The 10589-nt window shown below is 54.7% G+C and overlaps 1 protein-coding gene across 1 annotated transcript; it reads left to right on the top strand.

Moving 5' to 3' along the window:
* Positions 1 to 2705: 2705 nt before the first annotated feature.
* Positions 2706 to 10359, top strand: LOC102687785 (keratin, type I cytoskeletal 42-like). Its single transcript, XM_015362318.2, has 8 exons — positions 2706 to 3440; positions 4161 to 4243; positions 6599 to 6755; positions 7540 to 7701; positions 7816 to 7941; positions 8600 to 8820; positions 8917 to 8939; positions 9069 to 10359. The coding sequence occupies exons 1-8, from the start codon at positions 3021 to 3023 to the stop codon at positions 9170 to 9172; spliced, it is 1296 nt and encodes a 431-aa protein (XP_015217804.2). The 5' UTR covers positions 2706 to 3020; the 3' UTR covers positions 9173 to 10359.
* Positions 10360 to 10589: the final 230 nt, after the last annotated feature.

Here is a 10589-nt window from a genome sequence, read left to right as displayed (position 1 = left end):
ATCTTGCAAAACCCTCTGATGTTTTCGAACTCAAAGTTTTATCCCGAGATGAATGGAGACACCCCACTAAAAAAAACACTTTGCCGTGTTTTGCGATTGATAAGCACTGATGAGATAACAGCGATGTCACCCACGGTGCTGCCCGTACTCTGGATGTGCTCACTGTCACTGTCTGTCTCACGACAATAATAATAACTTTATATAGCGCCTTTAAAAAGAACTTCAAAAAGTGCTTAACAGTAAGAAAGCAACAATGATAGGAGATAAAAAAGTTCACTAAAAATCAAGGGTTTTGAGTGTGGTAAACACGGGGCAGATCTCACCATGATGAGTCTATTCTGCACCTGTTCTGCTTCAGGAAAATCAATCAAGCACTCAGTTTTACAAACCAGAAATCACACAGACACACCGGGCTCCCAGAAGCCAATCAACTCCCAGCATGTCTTTGGACACTGGAGCACCTGAAGGAAACCCCTGTGAACATGGGAAGAACATGCAAACTCCACACAGACAGCACCCCAGGAACTGAACCCAGGGCCCCAGCGCCCTGAGGCAGAAATAATAGCCTCCGTGCCCCCTGCTGTAGGTTTATTTGGTTTTTAATTTGCGGGGTGTTTCTTATAGTCACACAGGATGGGCATCAGTAGCTATCTAGTTGCAGTGCAGGACTGGAACAGCAGGTCAGTAGTGAGCCTGTCCTGGAGTTAGTTATTTGTTTGTTTATCAACGGCTAAGCCTTTTATCACTGGGGAGCTTATGTTTCCTGTAAAATTTGTAGGAATGTTGCTGTCGAGAACCAGCTGAGGCCGAACACCAGGCATAACTGGGAGCAGACCTCAACACCACAGCATGAGGAAGAATGCAGCTGGGTCTTGTGCAGACTTTGATGCGGGAGGTTACTATCAGTGTGGTGGGCGTGGACACTCTGAGAACTGGACCACTGTGCTGTGGCGATGAGCTCATACAGCAGCTCTTGGCCTCAGGAGGATCTCAGTCCAGCACTAAACCCACCTCATGTCCAGTCATGCAGACAAGCATTCAGAACTCCCACACAGGACACAACTGCATTGTAAATTGTAACCAAGTTCATTCATTATTAACGACGAGAATGTGAAGTGCTGTATTTCACAGCCTGGGGCTCGGCCCCTCCCTGCCGCTGAAGTGAAACTCTCAGTCCAACCTGACCTGCAGCGTCCCGCCCGGACACTCGGCGCGCGGCTGTCCCAGTCTCGCCGGCGTGCTTTTCCGGAGCGGGACGCCTCAGAAACACGAGCACGTGCTTGCGAACGCAGGCCGCCGTGGCAACAGGGGTCGGCCCGCGCGCAGGGCGCCTACAGCGCCGCGGGTCCGGGTTACAGACGGGGTCTCAGCGCCACGTCACGCCGCGCAGACCTTCCGGAGCGCAGAGAGACTCGCTCGTCCACCATCGCTGGGTTTATAAATCTATCCACCGACCAACCTGACATCTGATTTTAAGCCGTAGTCAGTAGTTATATTTAACCAGAAAAGTCAGCAAAGGACATATTCACTCAACACCCCCGCGCAATAAGAATGATTCAATACAAGAACAAATACATGATCCCCGACTGTCTGGTAGAAACTTGAGCTAAGATCTAAAGAGGAATTTAAAATAAAAAACAGGTCAGCCAGATTGGAAGGGAGAGAATTCAGGGAAAACCTGAGACACACAGGACGAGAGTCACAACCTGCAGCCAGGAGACCCAGATACTGACTTTACCCCTGAAACGTGCTCAAAGTCAACGTGCCCCAGCACAGTCTTGTGAGATCACCGGGCATTTTGTACTAAAATGATCAAATGTTCACCCCAAAATGAAGCATGCAGTATATTGTATTTATCATTCATGCTAACCTCGTGATCACTAATGCACATTGCTTGACTGAAGCAAAAATAAATAGAGTTTATTAACGAAGGTCCGGGAGGGATAACAACAGCCGAGTTCAATCAGCCTCAGCTGTCAATAATTCGTAATCGCTCCTGACGCCATTTCCTCACCTAAAGAATTAGGAGTATAGAATTATAAATCTATACAGTGGTGTGAAAAGTGTTTGCCCCCTTCCTGATTTCTTATTTTTTTTGCATGTTTGTCACACTGAAATGTTTCAGATCATCAAACAAATTGAAATATTAGACAAAGATAACACAAGTAAACACAATATGCCGTTTTTAAATGAAGGTTTTTATTATTAAGGGGGAAAAAAATCCAAACCTACATGGCCCTGTGTGAAAAAGTGATTGCCCCCTAAACCTAATAACTGGTTGGGCCACCCTTAGCAGCAACAACTGCAGCTGCCCCCTTGGTCACTTCCCACTGCCACGGGAGTCGAAGTCTCCTCGTCCTCTGACCAGGAGTTTAGCCCTCAGCTGAGCCAAGTTTTATTGTGAGTAAAACACTGCATAGACCTTTCAGTCCGCCCAAACTCTTGGGTGGTGTTTTTCCTAGTGAAATACATTGTCCCTTTGCTTCTGGAGGGTCTTGCACAAACTGTTCTCAATTAATAAAAGCTTAAATGCGAAGTATAGTTGACGCTCATGGACAACTATCAACCGGTGACGATTCTTTCTTCTGCTGGTCTCCTGCGCGGCCGCGTGTCATCGCCGCGCCCTCTCACGCGCCTTCTGCCGAGACGAGTCGCTCGCTCGTCTGTGGATTCGGTCGCTTCTCCCCTCGTGCCGCTGTTCGCACGAGCCCGTGGCGGGACTGTTCCCGCAGGGGGAGTCCAGCAGGCTGGCCGTGCCGTCCCCGGGCACCGTCTCTCTCTCTCTCTCTCCAGCGCTGCTGGAATGTCGCTCAGCCCGCCTTTTCCCACGCCGTCTCCGTGTCCCGGGCGGGCAATAGGAGCGAGACAGAAGTGACGGTGACAACGGCCTATCGAGAGCCAGGCCAGGTGCTCACCCCCTCAGGGCGTATAAAATACTCTAAAAGCACGGAAACTGGTTTCTCCGCTTCTACAGGGAAAGCTAACAGTCTGCAGTTCAGCGCCTCTTCCCACCCGGTAAGATGTCTGTGTACAGCCTCCCGGAGCCGGCTTACCCGATGCCCGAGCGCTTTTCCCAGCTGATCAAACCTTCCTCTCGGCTGAGCTCGCTCACCGGCCTCGTGCGCAAGGCGAGCAGCCTGGGCGGCATCACGCCCACGACCCGCATCTCCACCTCCAGTCTCTCGATTCCCCTGACCTTGTACGGCGGCGGCGGCGGGGGCTCTTCCGCGGGCAGCTGCAGCAGCCTGATCGGCGCCGACGGCAAGGCCACCATGCAGAACCTGAACGACCGCCTGGCCGCCTACCTGGAGAAGGTGCGCTCGCTGGAGGCCGCCAACGGCGAGCTGGAGCGGAAGATCCGGGAGTGGTACGAGAAGAGAGCGCCGGTCGCCCGGGACTACAGCGCCTACGAGAAGACCATCGCCGGCCTGCGCAAGCAGGTGAGGACGGAGAGGGGGGCGGGGGACCAGGGTTTGAGAGCTCTGTCTGCGTGACCTGTGTGGCTGAGAGAGGAAGGATCAGGTTCCCCGTGTCTATGAGGAAAATTGTAACTGTACTGTACTGGGCTGCACAAGTAAGAACGCCGTCCGCAACTCTGGGCTCGGCTTCTTATCGGATCATTAGAGGCTCCCAGACAAATGTTACGTGTGTTCTGAGAACAAAAATGAATGACGTGGTCAAACGAATGAAAACGACCCCCTTCGAACGGTCAAGTCTCCCTCTTTCTCAGCGGCTGCTGAACCAGAAAGACGACTTGGATCCAGATCTCATTTCAAAGTCGGCCAGCCGATTGTCTCCTCATGCCGACGGACAAAAGGCGCTGTCCCCTCAGTATAATAGCGCCGGCGTCGTGTTTGTCAGGGGGCTCAGCGGAGACCCGCTGGCTGATCTGCAGCGTCCTGCGTTTCCCAAAGCCGGCACCACGCACCCTGCTCAACACGCCTGACTGCGCCCAGGCAGCCGGAGAGCTTAGGGGGATTCGGGGAGTTTGACTTGTGAAAGGTCTAATAAAGGAACAGCCCAGGCTGAAGAGAAATAGGAACAGGGCTGTGGTGATATTGTATTTCTGTCTGGTATAATATTTCTGTCTTCCTCGCTGCTGGAATGAGGTGGCCGTTGTGGACCAGTCACATTCTCGCTGTTCTCCGGCTCGTTCCCAGATCGGCGCCATGACCCAGATGAACGCCAAGATCATCCTGCAGATCGACAACGCCCGACTGGCCTCCGATGACTTCAAAGTCAAGTGAGCCCTCGCCGGCTCGGAGTGGCTGTGCGGAGAACCGGGCTGAGCCAGCTGGGGGGGGCGAGAGAGAGGGCGAGGGTCCCGGCAGGGCGCTGTCCTTTCTGGGGGGGGGGGCGAGAGAGAGGGCGAGGGTCCCAGCAGGGCGCTGTCCTGTCTGGGGGGGGGACAGATGGGCCGAGGGTCCCGGCAGGGCGCTGTCCTGTCCGGGGGGGGGCGAGAGAGAGGGCGAGGGTCCCGGCAGGGCGCTGTCCTGTCTGGGGGGGGCGAGAGAGAGGGCGAGGGGTCCCGGCAGGGCGCTGTCCTGTCTGGGGGGGGGCGAGAGAGAGGGCGAGGGTCCCGGCAAGGCGCTGTCCTGTCTGGGGGGGGACAGATGAGCCTAAGGGTCCCGGCAGGGTGCTGTCCTGTCTTGGGGGGGGGGGGGGGGGACAGATGGGCCGAGGGTCCCGGCAGGGCGCTGTCTTGTCAGGAATGAGTCCAGATGACAAGAGCGCAGCAGGAGTTTGGGCTGAAGTGCTCGGTCTTTAATTTTGGAAATAGTGAATGCGACAAATAAGAACACAAGGCCTAAGAGAAGTGTACAAAAAAGAAGGGGTAGTTTTTTGGTCATATTATCATATTAAGACATGTTAATTAGGTCATATTGGTCATATTAAGTGACCCCAGAGCTCTGTCTTGAATCTTCCCCAGTCTGTCCAGCGCTGAGGAAGGTTCAAGGCACCAGGCCTGGGCAGAGCATCTGGCTGCTGTGAGGAATCTTATACAAGCTTCCCACTTGACTGTCTTTAACGCTTTTCGTGTAATTTTCCTGGAAGAAACAGCCACAAAGTTGCCCCTGGGATACAAGAAAACACTCGGTGATCATTTCCTTAAACTATGAATACCAAATGCGATTATTCCACAGTCACAGAACCAGTTTAGAGTGGAGAAACTCTAAACTGTTGCCAAAGGAACCCTGGCAGAAGGAAAGGTGCCATTAGCTCGCCCTGTCCTGGCAGGTCTGTATTGTTGAAATTCTTCAAATCACCCAAACCGCCCGCCTCCCCTCCCGGAAGTGGCCGGAACCGCCTCCTCAGGCTTTAACCTGCCGGGCGTCTGCGGTGACGGAGCCGCTGTCGGGCAGCGCAGAGCTCCCTCCCTCACGGTGCTCTGGCTCCGCCTGCTGGCGGTACGGGGAACAGCCCGTTCCGGAAGGCAGATTCCTTCGCTTTTGTTTTGGTCTCCCGGGGATCGCAGTGCTCGGCGTCTTCTGACATCATTCTCGGAGGGAGCGCTGTTTCGTCGGCGGACTATAATTACTTTACAAAAAGTAATAACGGGACGGAGAAACAAATGGGCCCCTCTTGCCTACTGTTAATCCCTTATTGGATCAGAACACAGCCAAGTCGCCGAATCTGATCTGACGCGAGGCGCACGTTTTAAAATAGCTTACAAATAAGTCGTTCAACCCATGTAGCTCCTCCGATTAGCTAGTAGGTGACTAATCTGAGGAGCTGTGGACGGGTCTTGTAAGAAGCCAGGGTATCGGCTTCATTAATGTAACGGAACGGGGGCTCAGGCGGGCGCCCTTGCCACATTAGGTCGGCCCCCCACCGTCGGGGGCTCGAACCCTAGACTCCCGCGTCACCCATCAGGGACCGAGCCCGGTGAGCCAAAGAGAGATCTTTCTGCAACCCAGTAGCTGTAGTCCTGCTATCACAGGGAAGGGCGGTGACGTCACCTGCTCTGGTACGCCGGCTCTTACACAGTAGCTGTCGGCCGTAAGCGTTACACTCTCCCCCGCTTAAATCGCCGTCCCCGGCGAAGGGCTATCCCACCCCGCTTCTGACACCAATGTAACGCAACGGGGGCTCAGGCGGGCGCCCTTGCCGCATTAGGTCGGCCTAATCTCTCTTTGGCTCACCGGGCTGGGTCCATGCAGAGTGATGCGGGAGTCCCGGGTTCGAGCCCCCGACGGTGGGGGGCCGACCTAATGCGGCAAGGGCGCCCGCCAGAGCCCCTGTTGCGTTACAATAACATGGCTGGGTAACTGGTTTCTGACCCTACCACTGGCTCTGGCGTACTGTCTCCTGCTCGTAGTTTTAGTTGTAAACGCTCTTCACTGGTGTCCTCTGGGGATCAGCTGGTTCCCCTTGAAGGAGTTGAATACATGAATGAGGCCCCCAGCTGTGATGACTAACCCCTACTCAGAATCGGGGTGTTATAATGAGGAAGGGCACTGGTCCCAACACAGATCCACGGCTCCTGCCCCAATACTGTCCACGCCCAGCGATCAGGCACCCCTCGTCTCCACCCGAGCCAGCTCTTCGGCTCAAGCCCCTCCTGAGCGCGCTCACTGTCCTGCTCCCCGGTCCGCAGGTACGAGGCGGAGCTGGCCCTGCGCCAGTCGGTGGAGGCCGACGTCGTCGGGCTGCGGCGCGTCCTGGACGACCTGACGCTGACCCGCTCGGCCCTGGAGGCCCAGGTGGAGGCGCTGCAGGAGGAGCTCATCTACCTGAAGAAGAACCACCAGGAGGTGAGGGACGCCTCAACAGGTCATTCACGGTCACCTCGCCTTAATACAGCCCCATCCACCTCTCCTCCTGATTCTCAGCGCAGATCACGGCCGTGTCGCCCTGCAGCTCCCAGGAGCTCAGCCAGTACCTGGAGGGGAGACTCCTGGGACAGCTAAGGTTGTTGCTGGAAGAGGTGTTAGTGGGGCCAGTAGGGGGGCGCTCACCCTGCGGTCAGTGTGGGACCTAATGCTCCTATTATAGCAATGGGGACACTGTACTGTAAAAAGGCTCCATTCTTCGGATGAGACGTAAAACCGAGGTCCTGACTCTCTCTGGTCACTAAAGAATCCCAGGGCGTTTCTCAAAAAGTAGGGGTGTAACCCCAGTGTCCTGGCAGATCTCCCCCTGGCCTTTACCAATCATGGCCTCCTAATAATCCCCATCTCTGAACTGGCTTCATCACTCTGCTCTCCTCCCCACTGAGAGCTGGTGTGTGGGGAGCAGACTGGCGCATCATCCAGGTGGGGCTGCACACTGGGGGTGGTGGAGGGGATCCCCATTACCTGTACAGCGCTTTGAATGGAGTGTCCAGAGAAGCGCTATATAAGTGTAAGCAATAATAATCACAGATTTTTATGGATCTTTTGGAAGGATGGAATTCTCCCACCCCCATCAAAACAAATGAGCCTTTCGTTCCTGGGGTTCTGATCTGTACAGCTCATCCACCCCATCAGGCCCTGCTACCCCGACAGCTCAGTGGCGAAGGATGCAGTGAGCTCGAACCCGCGCTCTCTCGCCCTGCAGGCGCTGCTGGTGCTGCGCTCTCAGCTGGGCGGCCAGGTCAGTGTGGAGGTGGACGCGGCGCCCCAGCAGGACTTGATGGAGGTGCTGGAGGAGATCCGGGCGCAGTACGAGGGCATCGCCGAGAAGAACCGCCGGGACATGGAGGGCTGGTACAAGGGCAAGGTGCGACTCCCGGCCCGCGGGGATGGGCCAGCTGCTGGCACCCTGTGCGCTTGGCCCAGAAACCTCACCACTTTCTGCAGCTCAGAAATCACTCTTCTCTCTCTCTCTCCACAGTTTGATGTCCTAAGCCAGCAGGTGTCAGTGAGCACAGAGGCTCTGCAGTCCAGCAAGTCGGAGATCTCCGAGCTGAAGCGCGCCATCCAGGGTCTGGAGATCGAGCTGCAGTCCCTCCTCAGCCTGGTGGGTGGCCAGGACGCTGCCTTGTGACTGACCTTCCTCACAGCGGCGCTAATACCACAGCCCCAGAGCTGCAGCACGCAGAAACAGAGCTGTCTGGAATGGTTTTAGACTAGAGACATAAAACCGAGGTCCTGACTCTCTGTGGTCGTTAAAAATCCCAGGCCGTTTCTCTTATAAAGAGTAGGGTAGTTACCCTGGTGTCCCGGCCAAATTTCCCATTGGCTCTTATCAATCATGGCCTCCTAATAACCCCCATCTCTGAACTGGCTTCATCACTCTGCTCTCCTGGCGCACTATGGCTGCCATCGCATCATCCAGGTGGGGCTGCACACTGGTGGTGGTGGAGGGGATCCCCATTACCTGTAAAGCGCTTTGAGTGGGGTGTCCAGAAAAGCGCTATATAAGTGTAAGCAATTATTATTAATTATAATTGTTATTAGAGCCAGACTGGTGCTTCTCGGCTGTAATCCTGCAAAGAATTGGGTTCTGGACTCGGACACGCAGGCGTGTTTCTTGTTGTTTTAAGCGGAGCTCCAGTTGGAGCCGTGAGAGGGGAACTGGGTGATGATCGGTGTCGGGCAGCTGCAAGCAGAGCTCGGGGCCCTGGGGCTCCAGCCAGAGTGGAAGGGCAGCGCTGACCCTCTCTCTGTCCCCTCAGAAAGCCGCGCTGGAGGCGACCCTGCGGGAGACGGCCGAGGGGCGCGGCGAGGAGCTGGCGCGGCTGCAGGGCGTGGTCCACCGCCTGGAGGGGGAGCTGGCGCAGGTCCGGGGCGACGCCGCGCGGCACGGCGACGAGTACCAGACCCTGCTGGACATCAAGACGCGCCTGGAGCGGGAGATCTCCATGTACCGCCGCCTGCTGGACGGGGAGGACAGCAGGTAACGCGCGGGGCTGGGGGGTGGAGTTACTGCCGCTCGGTCAGCGCGCGAGCGTGCAAACGCACTGACTTCCTCTTTCCTTCTCTGTGGTTGCAGGAGCATCGCGCAGCAGGCGAAGGGTAAGTGGCACCCCTCCCCCTGTCTGGGTGGGGCGCGGTCTCGTCTCTGTGCCCATTATCAACTGGCCAGCTCCTCCCCCTCGCTGAACGTGTGCTGATTGCTGTTTCCGGCCGCCGGCCGTGTTGCAGAGATCACGGTGAGCAGGGCCCGGAAAGTCCAGACCATCGTGGAGGAGGTGGTGGATGGGCGGGTGGTGTCCTCCAGGGTGGAGGAGGTGGTGCAGAAGATCTAAACCAACCCCCCCTTCCCAGCTCCACTGACCAGCCCACACCTGGCGGACCTCTGACCTTCTACCAATTACACAACACCTTGTCTTCCCCAGCTCTGGCCTCTAGCGTCTCTCTCCATGTGTCAACAGCTCACGAGGTCTCCCTGTAAACCCCAGCCCTTAATTTGCAGGGTCAACTAGATGTGCTTAATGTGTAGTTCAGAGGGGCTTGTGCCTCTGCACAGGTTGTATAGTTTTAAAAGCAAGTCAGCACCTTAAAGGATAGGAAAAGCTGTTAAACCGCTCTAGTTTGGCCAATAATCAGCTCACCTGGCTCGTTAAGACCTAAATGGAAGCTTGGAGGCAGGACCGGAACTGGGCGTCTCCCAGTTAAAACAATTTAAAACACTCTCTTTAAGAACAGAACTATTAACCAGTTAGATCTTAAGAAAGGTTACACTGGACAGGGGGTATTAGACACATTTTCCTCATTGCTTAGTGATCTGAGGATCACATTCAGGTGGTTTGTGAAAGATCCCAGACGAGGTTCCTCAACACTGTGGCTGAGCAGAATATTTCAGCCTTTTTGCAATTCAGGTGCATTCCTCTCCTGTCTTGTGGATGTTCTCTGCTCCTGGTTTCCCCATCAGCTTGGCAAGAGTCCAGTCTGTTGTTCAGGACTAGAGGGACTTGTTTGTTTGTTTTTTTACTCCCCTGTGACTTTCGAGACAGAAACCAAGATCTAGAAAACCTGTTTCTTTGCCTCCCTCTAGAGCTGGTCTGTCTGCTACCACTTTTAACAAACACAAATCATCCCCTTTTCAAAGAGGCAGCTGGCTCTGGGTCTACTGGTACTGATCTATCTGAATCCCAGGATGAAAGGAAGGGGTTTGGAGGGGTTGGTAGAGTCCAGTGAGAGGACAGCTCTTCTTTCTCTTGTGTGACTATCAAAGGACAATGTGGAAATGACCTTTGTCATCTTTTCTTAAAGCAAAAGGCTTATTTGTTTCTTTACTGCTTCATTGATCATATTAAACAGTTAAGGAACAAGTTAAGGTTTATTCCATGCTGAAAAGAGAAGACAAGAAACGCAACATTTTGGCTGTGGAGCCTTCTTCCGGTGTTTCTATATTAAATTGTTACAAATCAACAGAACTGGTAAAGGTACAAATAGGCAGCAGATGGATAAATAAAGATGATTCAGGAATGAACTCCGTGTCTCTGTCTGTGGAAGTCACAGTAGCTTGCTGGCCCGGGTGCTCAGTTGGCTCTTTGACGCTGAAGTCAGCCGCCACAGGACGAGTGTGAATCCTGCTGTAAGTTAAGGGCTGCTTCCTTCAGGACTCACCAGTGGGCAAACCGTGCCAGTGCAAGGTGACTGTGTCTGGGGGTACTGCACTGCTATCTACTGGGGTGTGTGTACAGTATACTGTCCACGGGG

The sequence above is a fragment of the Lepisosteus oculatus genome, chromosome 28, assembly GCF_040954835.1.
Source record: "Lepisosteus oculatus isolate fLepOcu1 chromosome 28, fLepOcu1.hap2, whole genome shotgun sequence".
Lineage (NCBI taxonomy): Eukaryota > Metazoa > Chordata > Actinopteri > Semionotiformes > Lepisosteidae > Lepisosteus > Lepisosteus oculatus.
Note: the sequence above shows the minus strand (reverse complement) of the source record. Positions and strands in the feature narration are given on the sequence as shown.

Bases quoted from the DNA above. Each gene is read 5' to 3' on its own strand.
- LOC102687785 (XM_015362318.2), top strand. From the start codon at position 3,021: ATGTCTGTGTACAGCCTCCCGGAGCCGGCTTACCCGATGCCCGAGCGC. The intron at 4,244-6,598 runs GTGAGCCCTCGC...CCCGGTCCGCAG, and splicing joins TCCGATGACTTCAAAGTCAA to GTACGAGGCGGAGCTGGCCC. The intron at 6,756-7,539 runs GTGAGGGACGCC...CTCGCCCTGCAG, and splicing joins TGAAGAAGAACCACCAGGAG to GCGCTGCTGGTGCTGCGCTC.